This window comes from Sciurus vulgaris, assembly GCF_902686455.1.
Source record: "Sciurus vulgaris genome assembly, chromosome: 14".
NCBI lineage: Eukaryota > Metazoa > Chordata > Mammalia > Rodentia > Sciuridae > Sciurus > Sciurus vulgaris.
Genome location: NC_136475.1, coordinates 61223743 through 61248476, shown reverse-complemented (window position 1 = coordinate 61248476; position 24734 = coordinate 61223743). Strand labels below are relative to the sequence as shown.

General features: G+C 34.7%; 1 protein-coding gene across 1 annotated transcript in view; it reads right to left on the bottom strand.

Annotated features, from left to right (window-relative positions):
* Window positions 1–24734, bottom strand: part of SRBD1 (S1 RNA binding domain 1) — a 312646-nt gene that overhangs the window by 82743 nt on the left and 205169 nt on the right. The window contains 1 exon segment of the mRNA XM_079111646.1: window positions 22077–22159. Within this exon segment, the coding sequence (XP_078967772.1) occupies window positions 22077–22159 (83 nt within the window).

Here is a 24734-nt window from a genome sequence, read left to right as displayed (position 1 = left end):
AAACTCCAAAATTTGCGTTTTGAATCCATAATTTTATGTACTTTAACATAAAGTTTTCATTGCACCTTTGGATAAATACTACATAGCTCCAATCCCATACTTCTTTTCTTTATGCTCTTTGCACAGGCACAACCCCTTTACATTCCTTAGCTCACTATAAAGTTTAACATTTTTCTAAAAGATACTGATTTTAACACAAAATAAAAGTTAATAAATAAAGGACAATATAACAAACTCCTCACTTTCAATTTTTTAAGAGACTATACTGTGAAAATTATTGCCGATTAATACTAATAAATTTCTACAAGGATGCATTTACTTTCCCACTTCAAAATAATGATAAAGTAAACCTGCTTGGTTTATTTCAGAAAGAAGGCAGAGGTGCTTTTTAAACTGTGTGAAAACACATGCTGTATTATTCATCCATATTTATATGTAATCACACTATAAGTTGGTAGATTTAGAGGTAAAGTTGGAGAATAATCATTGCTTTTGAGATCTACATAAATGAGGTCTGAAAGACTTTTTTCTCTTAAACCGGACAATGTAATAATATGTATTTGGGTTAAAGCATAAACATATATACTCATGATGAGACACACGTAGTTTTGTTCATTTTTGTCTGACAGTGATAAAGAAGAAAGCCATTCTCCTAATTCTTAAAGCCACCCTGACAAGGGGACCCTGAATCACAGGGAAAAGAACTCTGTTATCTTCCTATGACAAAAGTAGCAAGAAAACATTTTTTCCCTGATGCAACTTTGGAATAGATAAGTGAAGTCTTGTGAGCACAGATCAAAAAAGCTGACTACAACAAATGACTAGAAACGAATGACACTGGTGATTTGTATTCTAGTAGTACTTTTACACTGGATTTGAACAGCAAATTTTCTTTCCAAAAGGCAGAAACAGCATGTGACTGTTAACCTTGCGCATTTTTTAAAGCTACGGCCACAAAGGCACATTTATAAAATAAGCCCCCACTTGTTAAAACTGTAACATTGCCACCATCGCTAGAGTTTCACCTTAGTGACTTAAACAAATATAAACAAAGTAATAAACACTATATGTTTTATAGAGTTCTATGAACCAGGAATAAAAATCACCTTACTAAATAACCTTCTGGCAAATGCAAAAGAAAAGCTAAATTTGGTTTGCTCATATTTTCTGAGTTCCCAGAATATAAGAGGCAGTTAGGGGATACCTAACGCAGTCAACTGAAAGACTTTTGCTTATTTCACTTTTCACACTGGCCTTTCTGAAAAGCAAGGAGAAAAAGTATTACATAAGAAAGGATAAAGGAATTAGAAAATGGCAATTGTCAGAATAAAAATATGTGGGCATTTAAAAGACATTTCATATTTAATGCTTCAAGTGACCTTGATGGAAATCTTTCTATTGACTGAAGATGAAGGTTTGAGAACAAGCTCTGTAAGGATCAGACACGATGGCCTGCTACCTCAGGTGGCCAGATGTCCAGCAAGCAAGTTATCCACTTTGCCTTCCCCGCAAGGAAAGTGATGGTGAACACTCCATGCTACTGCTGCTGTCATGGAAAACATTTATTCAGAATTGAGGAATTGAACATATTAATGGCTGTTATAAGGACAATTTTTCAAAAGAATATATTGTTTCAGACTCGTTAATGAACTAATGGAGGTTCTGTGAAGTTTGAGTAAAATTTTCAAGTCATCACCTGGATGATATCAATAACAACAACACTTATTTTAAATAAGCCCAAATTATATACAGTTGAGTAAATTTTAATTTGTTTTCATTTAAGGTCTTCTAAAGTTGAGGCCATCATGCTGAAGAAAAATATTAAACTATCTATAACGCTGTGTCAACATATGATGCTACTGGGAATGGTAAGTGAATTAATTTTCCAAGGAAAATTAATTACTTATGACTTACAGTTGTAAAAGCAAACAGCGTAACTCTGGATTAGGGCACATTTAATTTCTGTTTGTAGTAGCGATTAAATTAATTTCATATAATTCATGGTATGTAATGGAAAGCAGAACAAAAATGAAATTCTAGACAATGACTGACAGAGAAAAATGTATATATTTATGAAGCTGGTCCAAAAATAAAGGTCATGGATATTAATCACTGGATAATAAATCAGTATTTTTAGTGGTTCTATAATAATGGATTTTTAACATAGTTTTGAGACAGCATTACCAAGTAAGAGTCTAACACAGAGAAATGGAAGTAAAAAACTGTAATAATACCCTGTAATGTCTCCTACTATTCCCTCCTCCCACTTAAAAGCCCAGGAGAGCAGGATTTGCACATCTTTAGTTTATAACTGATTATTTTTTGTCCACATAAACTTGGGGAAATAAAATAAATATGCCATTAAATGATTTGGGGATGAAGTTCCTAAAATTATAACTAAATTTTCTTTCCCTGACACCTAAATAGTAAAGTGCCTTTCGAATGGATCATCTGTAATTCATTTGACTGAATTTCACACCTGAGCACTACTAAGACAAGATTTTGGCTAACTAATAGAGCCCTAAGAATATATGCACAGCTGCACTTATGAAAATATTCACCTTTATACTCCATCACTTCCTACCTGCTCCAATTAAGCCAGACATAATCTTTTAATTTTCCATACCAACCTCATGGTATAGCTAGCATTTTAAGATAAAGAAATAAACCTCTCCCTGTTTTTATTAACTGTAATTAAAGTAATGTACGTATTAACTGTCACTAGGAGTCTGGTGAAATGATGAAGTCTAATCCCTGTGAACAGTTAGGGTCACATGTCTAAGAGAAAAGAAGAATTTTGACAATTATTTTTAAAGTAAAATATTTCTATGACTTATGCTTTTAGAAAACAGTAGATGTGAATTTCAGATAAAAGATATTATAGAAACATAATGCAAATAATGAAAATTAATACTATACAAAATACAGAAAGTATACAAGATATACTTTTCAAAATTTTACTTTTTACAAATTTTAAACAAATGTATTCCTTTTCCTAGTAATACCTTCTTTTAAAAAAAAGACATTGTGCACATATTACTGTCTTTTAAAATATGTATTTATGTAGAGAACAATTACTAATTTTTGAGATCGAAGAATTACTAAAAGTATTCTAAAGTCCATTATAATTTTAAAATTATCAAACCAAAGAGAAAGTATGATGTTACTCTGGAGTAATAAAAGAATAGTTTAAAAATAAAAATTTGTGGTGCTGCAGTTTGAAGGGAATTTCTCTGAGATAACTTTGGACTATGAAAAGCTTAGTTAAGAAACTGTTCCAGTCCTAAAGAGGCTGTGACTTAAGCATGATTAGAAAATGTTGTGGCTTTATTCTAAGAGTAAAATTAAATGAAGCAACAGCAGCCTCACCTCTCTGGCTTGTTTTCCTAAAACACAGAGTTCCCCTTATTTCGAACGGGCCTCACTCAGCACAGTCCAGATTGAAAGGAGTCTGTTTATAAAATGGCCTAGATAAGTCTCTTCAGAGTAGGAGGCACATCCAGCTATTTACCAGCTAGTAAAGTTACCCAGGAAGATGAAACCTCACCTTGGATCGTCAGAGAACTTTAACTTTATTTCCTTTCATTCTTGGCTTCACCATCAGAACAGTGTTTTAAGAAAACAGAAAAACAGCAAGCAAGTAATCATGTCCTTCTGGATCAGAACGCAACCTACTCTGCTGTCCCCATCAGTTCCACCTCACTACACTAGTGAAAACAGGAAACAAGGCTCCTGGATCAGCAATGGGTCTACAAGACAGGGAAGTCACCCCGAGGCTCCCTCCTTACAAAACACCCACAAAACACCCTTCACATTGCTGTAAGTTTGAAATCCATTTTAGAGGTTTCTTTAGGCATCTTTCTTTTATTACAACCCACATTCATATTTCAGTAGAATGACTACAGGGGAATCACTAATTTTTGTCTAAACTATGACATTTGGCAAACGTCATATAACTAACTCTAAATCTGCAAGAAGCCTCAAATACTACAGAGTTGGTTATTACATGATGAGAAGCAGCCTGATTGTGGGAGAGAAAAGGCAGTCTGTCAACAAGCAAACAGCTGCTTTTTATTGCCAACTCGTAAGCAGATCGTGCATCCCAACAAACTAAGGAGTTGTTTTTGTTGGTGCTGTTGTGTTTGTTTTTAACTATTCTTACACTCCCACCTCCAAAATACTGAGTCGATTTAAACATTAAATGTGAACCACAACAGAAGAATCAGATACACACGGATAACAAGTAAAGCACTATAGACTTTCACAAAATTCTGCAGTTAATAACTAACAGAAGGTTGAAGTGTACTTTCCAATTTGACTTCAAATACCTATCTTTCCCTGGGCAACCCGTTCTGTCATTACCGTTTCTAAAAGGCAGCTTAGGCAATGGGCCTCCACTTCCTCATTCCTGGATTATGACCACAGCAATGCTGCCACTCTGATCCTTTGTTCTAGAAGCTTTCACCACAGCTTCTTCCGTCTCCTCCCTTTCAGCAGAAGGGAATGAACATGCTTATACCTGCCAGTGTGAACTAACTGACCTTGAATGTCCCCTGTAACTTGAAATTAAATGATTCTACAAATACTTGATAAGCTTAGCATGGGAAAATTATTAGAATAAAAGGGACTTTACCTCAAAGGTTAAAAAGAGTCCCACCAAAGGAAACAACCCATTTATTTGATGGTTCTCACTGTAGAAATAAAATCACTTTCACATCTGCATTTCAGGTACTTTCATGTCTAATTATTTTCTTTCTCTTTTAGTATTCCTTCAGAAAACATATAGGTATTCTCACTTTGCTTTCCAATAAGGCATGGTGACATGGCAAAGGTAAGCCCCGTGTCCTGGGGCTGTGTGTTCTTTTCAACGAATCATGCAGAAATGAGGATGATGCCAATGAGAATGTACACGCAGTTCAAGCGTTTCTACGTAGGAGCCTTACCCATCAGGGAATCTGAATTACACTCCCTGAACTGTACTGCTCAACTGCAAGTTTGGGCATAGGTCAATAAGCACAGCCCTGTGCACAACAACAAACCGAAAATTTGAATTTAGAATCCAAATTTCCTTTTCCAAACACAACACTTCTCCACAAAAAGATACCTTCTGTCTCACTCTAAACTGCAAGTTACCATTGTATTTCAAACCATCCTCTTATCATCTAACAGTCTGGGTTGGATGTCTTCTGTATTCTGCCACTATCACTGGGTTTGTGTTTGGTTAATACTAACTTTGGTAGCATGCCCACAAATTTGCATTTTGAAAAACTCAAGAAATACCTAGATTTGTTAATATATATTGGAGTAGCTTTCAAATCGTAAGCAAGGGTTAGATCACTTTTTTAAAACGTGGTAGTATTTCAAACCACATGAAGGGAGCCCTGAGTAAGAGACTAGGGAACAAACTACCTCTTCAAAAAGTAGCTCACAGGAGGTTGCAAATAAGAGCAAAAAGGCACATAAGCAAGTGGACAGGGCAGGAGGAAAACACTGAGGAAAGCAGAGAATAATGGAGAACTGTGCCTTCTCTATTTTCTGTGCTTTAAAAACAACTGGTATATTCTGCACTGGTTTGTGGTAGTCATTTAGAAGAGCAGAATGAAAAGTAACAGACTTTTAAAAACCTATTTCCATAAATAATGTATAAATTTCCATCTTTTAAGAGTAGCAAAAATGTTATAAGTCCACTTTAACCAATGCAATGCTAGCTTTCAAAGCATCAAACATCATCTCTTGGAATACCCAAAACATAGTTTTATTCTACTAGTGAGGACACTTGTGAGTTTGACAACCCAACCAATACCATTAAAATGAAGTTTACCTACAATCCAGTTCTTTTAAAATTAAATTACTAAATCACAGTCTGGGACTGGATGATCTTCACTATCGTCAAGATTGAAGCAGTCTCAAAATGGAAACACTGTCACGAGGACTGCCTGGTCATGAAGACTGATTAATGACCTGGTAATGACCTAACCAAGGGGCCAGTGCTCTCTCTCTCTCTCCCAGTTCACCCTGTTAACAGAAACCACAGGACTGGACTGCCCTTCTCTTTATTGTCTTTATACAAATGATGTTTCTTTTGGTCTTTGCCAACTATATGAAGGAATGACATAATTTTAAGGGTAAATTTAGGGCTCCAAAGAGATATGTAGATGACACCTTCCACAGAACCAGAGATAAAACATAAATATAAAATCACTGCTATCCTTACTTTCATGGAGCTTGCAATGTTCCAGACATAAAATACTCTAATTAATTAAAATGCCTCACTAATTTCCAAGCTTTTCCATCTGTAAATGGTTGGTACTGGGCACCTCTGGAAAATGAAAGGGCCTCTCAAAACTACTGCTGGGAAGATGACCTATTTTTGCTCTCCTTTGAGGCAGGTTCACATCACCGGATGATGCTGGATATGGCTCTGTTCCAAAGAAAACAACCTTTTCTCGGTCATTCAATAGATGTTTATGAGTATACAACAAGTGCTTTATATACACTGTGAGCTTGTCAGACACTCAAGTCCTCTTTCGATCTCCCTCTATAGTACGTGTAACCCCTGTGTGGTGTAATACCCTTACCTCCTCCCATAACTGACCCCCACTAGTAAACACACGTTTGTCAGAGACTCTTGCAGGAGACAGACTTTCTTTCCCAGTAGAGTATGTTTATAAATGCAGAGTAGAAAGCCCAGGTGCCTCACTTCTCCTGAATGCCTGACTTGAAACATGTACCCTCACCCACTGAAGGCTGAGTACTGATTCACTCTGTGGAGTGCTCCTCTGAGGCACACACAGAAGCATGGAAACTGTGAAGATGCTCTCATGTCTCATGGATTCTTGATCCCTTTTTTTCCCCCTTAACTCATTGGCGAGGACTATTTAGATCATTCGTATTTAGTAAATGTCCACAATAAAATGAAGGAGAAAATTTCTAATTTAAAATTATTCAAAAACATTACAAGGGGAAAGAGAGAGGGAAAAAGAGAGAGCGAGAAAGAGAAGGGGGTGGGGGAAGGAATCATTTTGTAGATAAACTTCATGCTCTGGTGTTGAAAGTTAAGGTCCACAAATCAAAAAGCAGTCATGTCTGCAGAACTAGGCTTTTCCACTGCCCTCTCAGTGAATCACACTGCGGTTAGTTGAAAGTGCTGTTCACATAATAAATTAACCACCTCATTTCCTTCATCACCAAAATATACATAGCACCCCCATACAGATTTGTTTTAATAAAAGTAATAAAGCAAGTCCAGAGGTTATGGCTGTTATGACATAATCACACCTCTGAGATTTAAAAACACTCACTTGCACATCATGCCTCAAAAAGTCTTTGCAAGACCCTGTCCAACAAAACCTAACTGTACTCATACCTTCTGGCCCCATTTATTCCAAATAAATAATAAAACAAAAGCCTTGAACATGTCAGGAGAAAAATTTCACCTTAAATTATACATTTGAAAAGAAGATATACTTTTTAGTAATAATGTATAATAAACAGCTTGAGTACCTGATTTTGATGACTGAAGAAAATATATCACTGGAGTTAACAGTGTCCTAAGAAGGCAGCCAACTAACCTAGCCTCACTCAAAAACAAGTATATTTTCTAAAGTTATCTGTTCGAAATGACAAGTGATACATGTGTTTCTGTGGCCTGAGAAACAATCTTCATTCTATATAAATCCCAGGTAGATGAACTTCTCTTACCTGGTAATGATACCTAATTATTGAGAATAACCTGGGGTGGAAGAGAAACTCCAGTAAATTAAATTTGTCCTCAACACAGACTCTTCCCCTTAGAATTTCTTTCCATGATCACCAAAAAGAAAGACACTATAATACAACTGTCCATAACATAAGGTGGATTTGGTGGAGTAATGTGCCACAAGTGAACCTGCCCTATGTTCTTCGAGGCCAGTCTTCCTGTCTGCATCACATTATAATCTCTTTATGGAGGCAGGGTTCACTGTTCTCCTAAGCTCTTTATGCCTTCCAGTCCTTTCTGCAGAATCATGCATTCTATGCATGTTGTCACTATGATAATGGGGGTGCTTCTCCTTGAATATAAGATGTAATATAATCTTACATTTACCAACACTATTCTTCTTTTAAAGATCATGGTCAACACTCCCATACACGCACACGCACACACACACACACACACACACACACACACACACACACATATGTATAAAGGAATGTGTTTATAGGCATTTCTGAACAATATCAGAAGATATTCAAAATAAACACTTTTAAATGGTTAGAAGTGGCCCTCCTAATATTTACATATTTTATTTCTTTTTTCAATTGCATAATTACCTGACATGCTCTTATAGAACTTTGGTTTTTAGCTACATTTTTCTAAAGTGAATATTATACTGCACAACTAGTTTTTTTTGCTGAGTAAAGTTAAATATTACATCCAAGATTCTCTTAATATGCTAGTTTTATACACATAATTATATTCCACAGTTCAGCAAAAAAGAAAATAGTATCTATATCAATACCACAATTAAACATTTTAGAATAACCTTATAACACTATATTTAATCTGTAGATTTTATGCCCACACAACCATTATTAGTCCTAATCAGTATACTAAAAAATTAAAATTTTTCATCACTTACATTTTAATAGATAATTTCACTTTAAAGAAAAGATGATATTCCAACGGATCCCATTGTGACCAAGATTTGTCTTTGATAAAGATATTCTACTATATTAGTGATAGGTACTTACAAATACTGATTGGCAATGATTTAGATTTAATGGCCATATATAAAATATTTCATCCATCATTGAGTGAATACACTTCTCAGTTGCACATGGATCCTTCTCTAAAACAGACTATATGTTATGTCACAAAGCAACTCTCAGTAACTGCACAAAAATATACTACCCTATATTCTATCAGAGCATAATGTAATGAAAGTAGAAATCATTGATAAAATAAAAAATAGAAGCTACTCTAACACATGGAGACTAAGTAATACACTACTGAATGATGAATGGATAGTAGAAGAAATCAAGGATGAAATAAATAAATACTTAGAGGTAAAGAGAATACCGATGCAACATACCAAAATCTATGGGACACTATGAAGTCAGTACTAAGAGGAAAGTTTATTGCACTGAGCTCATTCATTAAAAGAATAAAAAGTCAACAAGTAAACGACCTAACATTACATCTCAAAGTCCTAGAAAAAGAAGAGCAAATCAACGTCAAGAGTAGCAGAAGACAGGAAATAATTAAAATCAGAGCTGATGTCAATGAAATTCAAACAAAAAAAACAACTGAAAAAACTGACAAAACCAAAAGTTGGTTCTTTGAAAAAAATTGATAAACCCCTAGCCACACTAACCAAGAGAAAAACCAAATTACTAAAATATGTGATGAGTAAGGAAATATCACAACAGACACAACTGAAATACAGAAGATAATTAGAATCTATTCTGGAAATTTATACTCCAATAAAATAGAAAATACTGAAGACATCAACAAATTTCTAGAGACATACCTAAACTGAGTCAGGAGGTCATACACAATTTAAACAGAACAATTTCAAGTAATGAAATAGAAAACGCCATCAAAAGTCAACCAATTAAGAAAAGCCCAGGACCAGATGGATTCTCAGCTGAGTTCTACAAGACCTTCAAAGAAAAGTTAACACCAATACTCCTCAAATTATTCCATGAAATAGAGAAGGAGGGAACCCTTCCAAACTCATTCTATGAGGCTAATATCCCCGATACTAAAACCAGACAAAGATACATCAAGGAAATAAAATTTCAGACCAACATCCTTGATGACCATAGATGCAAAAATTATCAATAAAATTCTGGCAAATCACATACAAAAACATATTAAAAAGTTAGTGAACCACCCTGGGTTCATCGCAGGGAGGCAGGGTGGGTTCAACATATGGAAATCAATAAATGTAATTCATCATATCAATAGCCTTAAAAACAAGAATAATATGATCATATCAATAGATGCAGAAAAAACACTGGACAAAATACAGCACTCCTTCATGTTCAAAACACTAGAAAAACTAGGGATAGTAGGAATATACCTCAACATTGTAAAAGCTAAATATGCTAAACTGAAGGCCAACATCGTTCTAAACAGAGAAAAATTTAAAGTATTCCCTCTAAGAACTGGAACAAGACAGAGGTGCCCTCTTTCACTACTTCTATTTGACATAGTCCTGTAAATTCTAGCCAGAGTAATTACACAAAAGAAATTACGGGAATACAAACAGGAAAAGAACTCAAACTATCCCTATTTGCTGACATTATTCTATATTTAGAAGTCTCAAAAACCTCCACCAGAAAACTTCTTGAACTCACAAATGCAGCAAAGTAGCAGGATATAAAATTAACACCCATAAATCAAATACATCAGTGATGAATCCACTGCAAGAGAAATTAGGAAAACTACCTCATTCATAATAGCCTCAAAAAAAAAAAAAAAAAAAAAAAATACTTAGGTGAAAGACCTCTACAATGAAAACTACAGAACACTAAAGAAAGAAATTGAAGAAGACCTTTGAAGATGGAAAGGTCTTCCATGCTCCTCGATAGGCAGAATTAATATTGTCAAAATGCCATACTACCAAAAAAGTTATAGAGATTCAATGCAATTCCAATTAAAATCCCAATGACATTCTTCATGGAACTAGAAAAGGCAATCATGAAATTCATTTGGAAAAATAAGAGACCCAGAATAGTCAAAGCAATTCTTAGCAAGAAAAGTGAAGCAGGCATCACAATACCAGACCTTAAACTTTACTACAGAGCTATAGTAATAAAAACAGCATGGTATTGGCACCCAAGCAGACATGTAGACCTGTAAGACCCCCAAAAAGGAGACCCTAACTCTGTCCCACGGATCGACTGCAACCCCAATCAACTGCAGGAGGCGTCACTTGATGCAAACCGCAAGAGGCTTTTATTCCAGCGCGCTGGGACCCAACTCGTGACTCACGCAGGAGTCGAGGAGTCGAGTCCCTAGCAGAAAATCTTACAAGTTTATAAAGGCAGAAACTACACATCGGGAGGGGTCGCACACGGGAGGGAAAAGGGGAACAAAGCTGCCGGGAAATTCCAAAGGGGGTCTGGGTTTGCTGATAACATACAACATGTTTCACAATGTTTTACAACAGGGCATAGATTCTGGTCAACAGTTTCTGGTAATCTTATATCCTATATATCTTAACTGTCTGAGCACTATCTTGCTCAATTTATCCTTTTACTCTCTGTTTGGGGCTGTTTCCTGGAACAGCTTTAAGGGCTTTGTTCCCATCACTGGGAGGGAGACCTTAGGGAGTTGAGATAAAGACAGCTTAAAAAAATGTCCATTCTTTCAGACCAATGGTACAAAATAGAAGACACAGAGATGAACCCACGTAAACACAGTTATCTCATAGTAGACAAAAACATACATTGGAGAAAAGATAGCCTATCCAACAAACAATGCTGGGAAAAATGGAAAACCACATGTAACAAAATGAAATTAAACCTTTATCTCTCACCCTGCACAAACTCAACTGAAAGTGAATCAACAACTTAGGCACTATCCTAGAGACCCTGAGCCTACTAGAAGAAAGTAGGCCCAGACCTTCACCATGTTGGCCTAGGATCTGACTTCCTTAACAAGACCCCTAAAGTGAAAGAAGTTAAATCAAGAACCAAAAAATGGGATGGAGTAAAACTAAAAAGCTTCTCAGCAAAAAAAAACAATCAATAATGTAAAGAGAGAGCTTGTAGAATGGGGAGAAAATCTTTACCACCTCAGACAAAGCATTAATCTCCAAGATATATAACAAACTAAAAAAACTAAACACCAAAAAAAGAAATCAACAAATGGGCTAAGGAACTGAACTGAAACTTCATAGAATAAGAAACAAAATCAATCAACAAATTTATTAAAAAATGTTCAACATCTCTAGCAATTAGGGAAATGCAATCAAAACTAAGATTTCATCTCACTCCAATCAGAATGGCAATTATCAAGAGTATCAATTAGCAACAATAAATGTTGGCAAGGATGTGGGGGAGAACATACACTCATACACTGCTGGTAGGATTGCAGATTGGTCCACTCTGGAAAGCAGTATGGAGATTCCTAAGAAAACTTGGAATAGAACCACCATTTGACCCAGCTATCCCATTCCTCAGTTTATACCCAAAGGACTTAAAATCAGTATACTACAGTGATGTGGCCACATAAATGTTTACAGCAGCTCAACTCACAATAGCTAAACTATGGAACCATCCTAGTTGTCCTTCAATAGATAAATGGATAAAGAAAATGTGGTATACACACACACACACACACACACACACACACACACACACAGGAATATTACTCAGCTTTAAAGAAGAATGAAATTATGATATTTGCTGGTAAATTGATGGAGCTGGAGAATATCATGCTAAGAAATAAGCCAAACCAAAAATTCAAAAGCCAAATATTTTCTTTGATATGTGGATGCTAATTCACAACAAGGAAGGGGGGCGCTAGGGAAGAATAGTTACTCTAGATTTGGTAGAGGGGAGTGAAGGGAGGAGAAGGGATAAGGGTGTAGGAAGGATAGTAGAGTGAAACAGACATTATCATCTCATGTACATATGACTGCATGATCAATGTGATCATATATAATCAGAAAAATGAGATATTATACTTCATTTATGTATGATTTATCAAAATGCATAAATGCATTCTATTGTCATGTATAAGAACCAATAAAAAAATTAAAGAAAATTTTAAAAAAGAATGGTAGTTCTGGTTTCTACCTTTGTTTTGAGTCAAAATGCACTTTAAATATGTAACAAGCTTCATGAGGTCCAGCCATCTACTATACTATCTACTATATCAATCCAAGGACTTGAAACCCATACTGGGAAAAACACTGACACACACAATTGGAGACTGGATCAGTGTTTCAGATTACAGGTAAGAAAATAAGACAATACTTTCAGATAACTGAGGTCTTAACAATAAGTATCTATAAAAAAAGCATTTGCCAAAAACAGCTTGCAAGAGCAAGAAAAAGATGGTATTTACAAAATAGAAAAGTGATTTCATCATCATCTTCAAGCATTCATTGGAACTGTTCAAATTAGTACCAGTACTCTGTGTTATAAAGAAAATGTCATTTTTGAGATTACACACACATACAAATGTGAGAGTGGAAATTCTGATGGAAAATAATTCAAACTGCAGGTTTAAACTACAGTTCTTGTCCAATTGAAGAAATGAACAAATTCTAACCTTGAACATAAAGGATTAAAGTATAAGATGGAAGGAAACCAAGAGGATTTTTCAAGATAACTTTCCTGAAAGAAATTCCATTAAAAAAAAAAAATACTTGTAACTAACAGTTCAGATTTATCCAACAAAATTTTAAGTGAGAGGCTACAAAATTTTATAGTGTGTTCATACTAAATAGTTAAAAATATAATAAATAATTGACAACATTGATAATCTACCATTAATTAATTAATTCATTCATTCCATCAGCAAATACTTGCTGACTATCTGCCATGTACCAGGATCTGGTACACAGAGGTGGAAATACCCTGCCCTCTTATAAGGGTTTATATTGCATCAGATGAGACAACAAATAAATGAATGCTGTGGTTTCAGGAATTTAAACACTAGCTATTCTTTTATGGGTTGGGTGTAAAACAGCAGGTTTCTACTTCACAGAGAAAAAAAAAGACTAACAGGTAGGGGACAAGGCCTCTCACATCCTTGCTATCTTATATTTCTTCCCAGAGACACTGCATAGTGTTGACTGCAGGTGAGGAAGGGAGAAAAGTTATTGAGATCAGGAGTCTCTGCTGCCCTCATGGCTGTGGCATGCCTGGTTCCTGGGAATGTTTCTGTGCAAGGGCACAGGATGCCTAGCTACTGTAGCAATGCCCTGCATGAGGACGCTCTGTGCAAGAGCCCTATCAGTTCTAACCTTGATCTTAGCACCCAGCTCCTGGGAAGGAAGGAATTCTTATGTGAGACAACCACAATGTTTCACCAGCTTCTCCAGTTCCTGCCCACCTTATAGTATCTTTAAGCAATAGACTTTCTTTAGAGCTACACAAAGCCTTTAACATTGCACTTTGCAACTATGCATTGCAACTGTGGAAAAGCTACATAGGACATCCTAGTTTCTGTAACTTTCCTAAATACAAAGAATAATGGTTGCATAGTCTTTAACCTGATAATGAGACGCATATAAAGATTGCTGGCATAACTCTTTAGACCTGCATCTCCATCAGAGAGCAGGCTCCACCTGATCCCAGCTTAATCTTCAAGATCTATGTCTGTCAATTTTTATTTTCCACTCCCCCTTCACTCCTCGCCGGACCCGAGAGTTTAGTCCCACTGGTCATGACAGCATGGCATATCTCTTCTGAATTCTTCAAGTTCATTTCCTTCCTTAGGCTGCTTCTGTAGGCCTCCTGTGGATGCCAACTCCTCAGACGCCCATCTTTTTTCTTCTCCAGCACCTTAACATCTCCATTCTCCTATCAACATTCAAACACTTTCAAATCCTGACCTTCTTTAAGGATTTGTATACACTTGTCTCTTGAATGTTCACTTTTCATTCAATCCTGAACTTATTTGTCTGATTTCTCCCATAGCATTCCAGTGAAATTACCCATTAGGCTCATCACTGACTTTTTTTTTTGGTACCAGGGATTGAACTCAGGGGTACTCGACTACCGAGCCACATCCCCAGCCCTATTTTTGTATTTTATTTAGAGATAGGTTCTCATTGAGTTGCTTAGCACCTCACCACTGCTGAGGCTAGCTTTGAACTCACAATCCTTCTGTCTCAGCCTTCCAAGTCACTGGGATTACAGGCGTGCACCACCATGCCCAGACACCATTGACTTTTTAAAACAAAACTTTGTAGTTTTAAAAATGTATCTGTAGATACATAACAACCTAAAATTGTACGTATTTATGGAGTACCATATGATGTTTCAATACACATATACACTGCATAACATTTAAATCAGCTTAAAAATATTTGTCTCCTCAAACACTTATCGTTTCTTTATGGTAAAAACATTCAAAATCCTTTCTTCTAACTTCCTGAAATACACAGTATATAAATGTTATCTATAGTCATGCAAGTGTAATAACTAGCACATCAGAACTTCTTCTATTTAACTGTGACTTAGTTCCCACTGATCGACCTTCCTCCCCACTCCATTTTTAACAAAATATGAAAGGCACATTTTCAGTTCCTGTCCTACTTTATCTTTGTATTATTTTATAATATGACTTTTCCTTCTTTGATCTCTCACTCTCGCTATTTGCATGGTCTGATTTCTCTTTTATCTTACATAAACTGTAATGTGCATTCAAGATACCTCGAAATCTTGTGAAAATCAAATTCTGATTTAATAGGCCTGGTGGTACCCAAGAGACTCTAAATGGGGTCTATTACTCAAACGAGACCAGCAGCATTGGAATAGCCCCACCCCCATTTCTCATCCTGTAGATCTAAGAAAGGGTGCAAGAATTTGTATTTCTAACAAACTCTCAGATGACACTGATGCTGCTGGTGTAGGAACCATATTTTGAGAACCAGTGGTTCTCAGTCTGGCTGTACACAACAATCACTTTACTTTAAGGATTAGTTTGCTGGCATGTGAAGCACACCCTGCCACCACCAATAACAACAATTAAATTAAAATCTCCAGGGATATTGTCTAAGCTAGATATTTTTAAAAGCTCCCCGGCTTAATCTTAAAAGTTTCTAATTTAGATAATTTAGGAGTGAGGGAAGGGGTTAGTGGTGAAAAGAAATAGTATAGGATGACTACTAGCTAAATGACATACTGTAACACACTACTACAATTCCTTTAACACCTGCTCTACTCAACACTGTCCTGTAAAAAAGCACTAGAAATTTCACAGGTGTATCCTCTACAAAATTACCATGAGGACAAAATAAATGGTGGTTAATAAAAAATGCACAGAAGTCCATATTTGTGACATAAAAGATTTCTCAAATAGCATCAAAACTCAGCATTAAAGAATGTTTAATTGGGTACAAGATTAGGGTCTTAAAGAAAATCTAAGATTATGAAGACAAATGTAATCTATAACATTACATTTATTTTTTTCACTTTTGCTTAAAATTTTATATTCTCTGATAATGTAAATAAATCCTTATTGTAACATACATGTATACACATAAAAAGAAAACCAACTGAAAGCCAACGTTCCTGAGTTAAAGGACTTTTACCATTTAAGCAAATTTACCTGAACCTTTTTAGAAATTACACAGCATTAAACAAAAAGTTATAGCATATAATCAGCTTAAGAAAGAAAAGATTACAGATATAATTTAGACTCCTGGTGTACATCTCTGAGATCACATTCTTTTCTCATTCATAACCAATAAAAAGTAATCACTATCTTAAACTCCTATACTTATTTTTATATTCTTAATATATATGTATTCATAAGTAATATTTTAATATTTTAAAATTTTATATCCATTGCATAATACTATACTTATTCTACAACTTGTTTTCTCTCTTAGCATTATATCCTATGAGATTTATCTACATTAATACAGGTACCCCTAACTGGGTCATTTTCACTGGTATATAATATTACACTAGAGTATACTAGTTTATTTTTCCATTTTCCAGATAATGGGCATAATTTAAAATTGATGCTATGATAAACAGTGCTTCAAAGAACTCCTTACACTTATCTCCTTGCACCCAAATGATAAAATTTTCCTATGCCATTTCTAGCCACAGAATTGCTGAATCAAAGAGAATCTCCAACATTACCAATCTCTTTAACTGTTCTCGAAAGTGGTTGTACCAATTTATACTGTGATAAACAATGTACAGGATTACCGGTGTTCCCCCTGCTTGCTAATATCTGAACTGTCTAATTTTTGACAATATGAAGGGTTTCTCATCATAGCTTTAACTTGCATTTCTTCTGCTACTGCTGTGATAATTTTTTTCTGTATCTTTCTTGGTCTTTTGTGTCTCCATGCCTACGAGCTATCTTTTGCCTGTTTTTCTGTTGAATATTTTTTTTCTCTTGTTTTGCAGCAGATCCTTATATATATATTCTGGATCATTTATAGGTTATATGTTGCAGTTTCTCACTAACTGTGAACTTTCTATATATTGTTTTCTGTTTCAGAGACATTTTAGATTCTAACAAAATTCATTAGTCTTTTCCTTTATGGATATATTTTTAATGCTACACGTATTTTTCAATGATCATGATAATTACTAGTTTTAAACTCCAAAAATACCTTGACGTTTCAGAAATCAAGACAGTGATTTTTGTGCCAATGTATGGAAACTAGAAGGTGAACTTCAGTAGAAAATGACATGAATCTAGTTCCATTGTCAAGGTCAATGATATACAGTGTAAATGAACAAAAATATTGTCATTATTATTTCAGTTAGTAACTGAAAGTATTATTGAAAAAAGGTACTTCACATAATACTAATATTTCACATTTCTTTTAAAGATAAGTAATATTACAACATCAGACTGTGTGTGTATATATATAGAGATTTTTACATTGTTGGTGAGTTCTAAGAACTCAAGAATGCCAAAGCTAATATTTGAATGTAGGAAGTCTAATTTATCCCAAGATAAAATATCCCAAATAAAAATTTTTAAACTTGAAATTTAAGGAATAATTAGCAAATTCTAATAACATGAGTCTGTCAGGGTCAATTACTTAATTGCATTCAGGACTCTGCATGGTCATGAATAAAATATTTGAGTCCAAGGCTAAGTTTCAATTTCATTCATAACATAAAGCAGATTCAGTATAGCCTTTTTTTTTTTTTTTGGGGGGGGACTTGGAGTCAAGGGACAAGATGGCAAAACTATTTTGGCAGGGAATTTACCTGTGTGAATGAATAATACCTCAGTTTTAAAATAGTTTCATCTGTTTCACTTTGTATTTATTTCAAAATACTGCATTAGTTTAGTGGCACAAATCCAAGCAAGTTATCTAAATGACTGTCTATGGGGCAGTCTCTTCTGAAACCCATCCAACAATGACAACTTAGGGATATAAGTGTTTTTATAGATTTGAGTAAATGATATAGAACAGATTAACTTTTACAGACTTCAACTAAAACTACACTTAATAATCCCTACATGTTCACTATAAAACTGTTTTCAACAAACTAATGTTAGCACTGAAGAGTTGTATTTGGTTTTATTAGTTTGTTTGTTTCTACCCAGAATTGAGCACAGAGGGGGTGGTGAAATAAAATGAAAAATTTAAGCTGGGAAGATGAGTTTCCTTTCACTGTGACTCCTCATTATCCACAATGAGGAATAAAGATGGCCTGGATACGGAATCCATTAAGGGTTCCAAAAACTTATTTTGGACAGTCATTTCATATTCTAACATCATCAAATGATCTAACAGAGAGGCACAAAATTAGAAAAGAGGCTGTTCTGAGTCTTTCCTACTTAACTGCACATGCTCATTACCAAATGGAGGTGTTAATGAGCATGAAAGTATCTAGAATGCACTCCAAAGAAAAAATAAATAGCAAGTAAATCCAACTTAATTTAAGTTGTGCTTTCAGGGTATGACAAGGCCAAGCTAAACCACCATTCCCCACGTCCCACAGAACGTCCACAGCCAACCCTGCATCATCCTGCTCTCACCCGGGAGTGTTTTCTTGGGAGTAACACCAAGCCACTTTCCAGCAAAGTCTTTAGGGGTCAGTTAGGGATATGCTGTCATTCGACCACACTGGCAGCCTCTCTCTCCAGAAATAATGACAGGCATGTGTTTTTAAAATCAGCCCTCTCCATTTTCTAAGACATGGATTGGAATGTTGCCTTTAGCATTTTAGCTGTTATTAAACCAAAAGAATTTTAGTTTCTATTGAAATAATATTATACTTTCTATTATTTCATCTAACTATTTAACACTTTCATTGAACAGCTTTCACTTTTTAAGTCAGCAATGTTTGTTCACTTACATCTTAAATCAGAATGAATGTAAGTATTAAATTTATACTAAAACCATAGGGAGGTTCCAACTACAAAGCAAGTGAATTCTACTATGTTTGTATTGGAAATTCATTGTATCAAGACTTAAAACTAAGTAGTACATTGGCTGAGGCATGGAAATGGATATATATATATATATATATAATGATAAGATGTTTCTAATACATATTCACTATAGAAAGTTTGAAAAAGTGAAAAAAGAAAATAAGAAATCCCTCATCACATCAACCAAAAACATAAATAACAGTAACTTTCCAGGTACATTTTTTTCTTTCAATGTAAATACATAGCCATATTTTAAAAATACATGTTAGTTTTATCTGTAACAACAACTTTGTTGCAATTTAAAAATATTGTGACAACAGCAATTTCTCACGTTTGTAAATCCTCCTAGAAATCCTGAAATTTTATGGTTCTACAATATCTCAACTGACATATATACTATAATCAGTTTAACTATTCTTCTACTATAGTTGCTTCCAATATTTTGCAATTTGTCCAGCAAATTTGTATATAAATGTTCCCAGAAGTTCTTATTACTACCTTGGAATGAGCTAAAGGAAGAACTTGAAGGTAAAAAGAAAGCATTTTTTAAAAAATGACTATTTGCTAGAAATAGCACTACCAATAGTGCATATGAACGCTCGTTTCATTACATCCTTCTCACCTACACAGACTTTTATTACAACTTTATTCAACTGTTATATTGAAATAATAACCTTGTTATTATTTGATAAAAAAGATAAATTTCTATTCTTTTCATGGTAAATGGCATGTAAAGGCTCCTTATGTATTTTATGTAAATGTTTTATAGAAACCCACATATAAATGTATACAAATCAACAACAACAACAAAAGGTAGTAAAATATATAGTTAGCATAATATACATATAAAATTGTGGCAAAAAATTTTCCCAATTCATCAGCTGGCTTGAAATTCATGTGTTAACAAATGACCTGTACATGTTTTGGGCTGTAGCTCCATCAGGTTTTATATTTATGGGAGTGATTCTTCATTCTTAGTATCTTTCTAGAATTTCTGAGATTTCCATTCATGAATGGGACCTTTCTTATTTTTCCAGCTATTATCATTCAAACAGACAAATATGCATTCACGTGGGTATAGATATGTAAGTACACCTTTTCTGTCATTTCACAGAATTTGGAGTTGTGAATACATTGGCAGTGGCAGTAGTGCAGTTAAAGAATACCATAAGTTCAACCTGCTGTCTTGATCACTTTCTCAGTTTTATTATTTGCTAAACAGTGTGTACTCCAAATTAATAGGGCTTTTTCTTTTAATCTAAGATCTGTAAATGAACTTGTGTTTGACATCTTTCCTTGGATTTCTCACAAGCATCTCAAAGCAACATGTTCAAAACTGAATTATGGATCTTACCTACAAAATCTACACTACTCAGACACATACCAGAACCTGTGGAGCAAATTCTTAACAATTTCTTTTCTCTTACTTATCGTGAAGTAGTCCCTACAAAATAGACTTAATTTCTTTTCATCTTAACAGTCATTACCATTGTCCAAACACCATCATCTCTCACGTGGGCTACTTTAACAGCCTCCTAAATGGCTTTATTGCTTTTCCTCTTCCCCTCTAATTCATTCTCCCCAGAATGCCAAAGTCAACGTTTATAAATACAAATAAGATTATATCAATCCCTTACTTAAAACTCTTCTGTCTTCTCATTGCTGTTGCAATAAATTTACTCTTTCCCATTAAACCCTATCTCCGGTTAGGTCTCTACTATTTACTTAAAGACCTCTTTGATACTAATGATTTATTAGCCTACCTGGATTTATAAATTTGAAACATTGCTCTTTCCTTTATCCTACTATGTTGCTAAGATGCACCAGGATTTCATCTTGAAGTCATATAACTACAATTCCTCTTCACAAAAACTGCCTACATCACAAAACTCTTCTAGTTGTATTATTTAGATACCAGGTATTTATATTTACATGTAGATAGCTCTCTTAACTATTTTCCCCAAATGAACAAGGCCAGTTAAAGCTCTGAATGTCACTTAGTCCAACGTTATATAAAATGGGAATACTTGCAGTTTAGTTTCAAAATATGGTAGATTCATACAAACTATGTCACCATATAATCCTGGGTAGAAATTCTTAATCTAAAGCACAGTCATTTTTTTCTGTAAAATGAGGAAGTAGGGTTGTATGATTTCTATGGTTTCTTCTACTTCTAGTAATCACAGATTTCATGACTGAACATTTCTTTAAGAGAAAGTACAATATTGTACTTATCACTCAAAGTCCATGAAAATTGTACAGAAGGTAATATTCTATTTCAGATTTAAGAATGATTTTATCAAAGAAAAAACCTATTTGACCCAAGTTTTTTGGAGACAACTTAAGCCCCATATGCTATTCTGCTACCATCATAAATCCATACTGCTAAGATTCAGTGCTGTCCCCAATTGCTCAAAGAACACATACGACCTTAAGAACTGAAAATATAGTAACAACAAAAACCACTGCTGCTGCTGCTGCTACCACTACACAGTAACAACAATTGGCAAGTTTTAGACTATTCTGGGTAAGAATCAAAAACCAATTACAAAAATCAAATGGAAAATAGGGAAAAAATAAGGCACAGTAGGTACCAAAAGCTTCTTCCTGAAAGATCAATAAAGATCAATGGTTCATACTGGTTTACTCAAAGAAACAACATGCCCCCCTTGTTCCACACTCCTTCCATTTTTATAATAGCATTAAAAGGAAAGGCTCTCCAAATTGTTACTAGTTTGATCTAATGTTTTACTAGTTTTTAAATTTCACTAAAGGCAATTCTAAGACTTGATCAAGATCATGAACACCAGGAAAAACCAAGAATTCTCTTCTTCCCTGGCAAGTTATAACTCCTAACGACCTTCCCACAAACTGTATGACCTTTGAAAATGGAAATCCACTCCCCCTAACACTTAATTACTATGCCAGATTTGAGCACTGCTCTTTGTATTGATGGATTTCATAAATTAAATGATCCACATTGCTTTACCTGATACATTCCAACTCCAATGTGCTTCGGCTCAATTTTCACTAGCTCAGCTAATGGATCTTGTACACGCCTTGCTATGGAAACTGAAAAAACAGAATTCGAAAACAAGTATGACTTAATGTGAAAAGCAGTACTCAGATAATTACTTATGTTAGTTCCTCATAATATAAGTACTTAATCCCATACCTCCTCATTCTGCCCTCTGAAGACAGACAATTTAAATTTCAAAGTTCTCTTTTTTCTCCCATGCAAAATTTCAGGACTAATTATGCCATCATAACTCCTAGGCACAAACAGACTAAAAGAATTATAGCCTTGAAAAAAATAATCATAACAGTTCCTATAGCTATATAATCATCTGTTCATTCTTAAAGAATAATAAGATATTTCATCCTTTAAAAAGTGAATAGATATTTGCTTTACTTTTAAATAATTCTGATTATAAATAAGATTTAGGGCAGGCCCAAGATGGTTATAGTTAGGATCCTTTGCCAAGGCTTCCAGTTGATTTTTAGTATATGGCCAAAATCATGATTACCTTCAGTCTGCATATATTCTCAACATCATAAACTTTTGCTTGTGGACATGTGCCCACTTATGTAACCAGTTGGCAATGGGCCTTCTTTGATTGGCCTGCATATAAAAAGGCCTATGAAATTGGCTTGGGGGGGTTAAATGGAACTGGCTGGGGCAAAAATGGGGCTGAAGTTGAGGCTGGGGGCTTCTGCCTTCTCTGAATAAGAATGTCTACTATCCCAACTTCATCTTGCATCTTCTTCCACCTGCCAGAATCCCAAATCTGTTTCCCAGGGTCTGAGCATCTCCTGCAACAAACGACTTGTAGTTATATGGTCAAACATGCTTATCAGAACTAGATCACGTGAGAATAATGAATAATGATGAATCATATCTTAATGAAAGTAGAGACTGAGTCTGTTGGCTAGTGAATACATTGTATGACACTGAATATGATTGCAAGAGTATATTGGGAAGTGCTTGAGCCTAACTGCTTGACTCATGACACATACATGCGCGCGCACACACACACACACACACACACACACACACACACACACATTCTAATCACATCCCTTTCTTGACCATCACAATTCACATTCAATAAACTTGAAAGTTAATTTCATACTTTTACTTATGTATGTCATGATTTTTTAGCCAATCATCATTTACTATCATCACTTTAAACCAAACAATAAAACTTCCTATCTATTTGACTTATAAAATAGATTTAGCTAGAGAAGACATATTTATTATGATCTTTATGGATATTCCTAAAGGCACCCACCTTATCCCAAACCCAAGTAGCACAGTAAACACTGAGTTCTTATGTATGAACAGCTTCATACATACACACACTATTATATACAATACACTAATATATTACACTATTATATTATTAAGTACTGTTATGTATACACATAGTTACATTGAGTACCTTATGTATGCTTTATTTAATTAAAGCTACCCTGTGTTACTTTCTAAATATATGAAAGCTAATCAGTGTTACCTACTCATATTGATTGAATACAATGTAATGTTTCACTAAGTGAAAACATTTTAAGACTATCAAAGGAAATCCATGCTGCTTTCATATTAAACTATCTAAGGTCTAGCAATAGAAGTCATCTCTTGTAAGAGATCTTCAGATTCTTTAGTCACTGATATGTGCCACCTCTCTCATCAGAAAATAAGATCTACTGTGAACATCAAGTTCACTACAATGACACTGCCTTTTTTATGTCCTTTCATGTCTAAAATACAGTGACAACAGGAGTTTGCAAAGTAAGCTTAGAGAATAGTAAGCTGGATTCATACAATCTGCCTATATCTCTTACAGAAGAGATGGGATTTCAAGACCTTCAAGTATACCTTCCTACTAAAAATAACAAAAGCAGGGCTGGTGGTTTGCCACAGTCATAAAGCACTTGCTTAGCATGTGCAAGTTCCTAAGTTCAATCCCCAGCACCATCAAAAAAAAAAAAGGTTAATTGGGTGCAGACATTGCAGGCTATAGAAGAAATACCTTCCTCTAATAATGACATAATTATAGAATGAAAATACAATGCTACTAGTGATGTACTTGAATTTCTCTAAACCAAACGTTTATTTATCCTAGCTTTAAATCTATAATGCAATAAAAATGATTTCCAAATACATATATATAGCCTAAATACTTTATATACATATTTTACATATATATATATGTGTGTGTGTATATATATATATATATATATATATATATATATATATATATATATGGCCTAAATACTTTAAGAATTAAAAAAAAAAAACCCACAAGAGTAAACCAAGTTAAAATATAGGCATCACAGGGCTGGGGTTGTGGCTCAATGGTAGAGTGCTTGCCTAGCATGTGTGAGGCACTGGGCTCGATTCTCAGCACCACATAAATAAATAAAGGCATTGTGTCCATCTACGACTAGAAGAAAAAAAAAAAAAACCTTTAAAAAATATAGGCATCACTTATGAGTTCTAAGAGTTTTCTGGTGGAATTTCCAGGTTCCTCTAAATATATAATCATGTCATCAGCGAACAGGGATAGTTTGAGTTCTTCTTTTCCAATTCGTATCCCTTTAATTTCTTTGGTTTGTCTAATTGCTCTGGCCAGAGTCTCAAGAACGA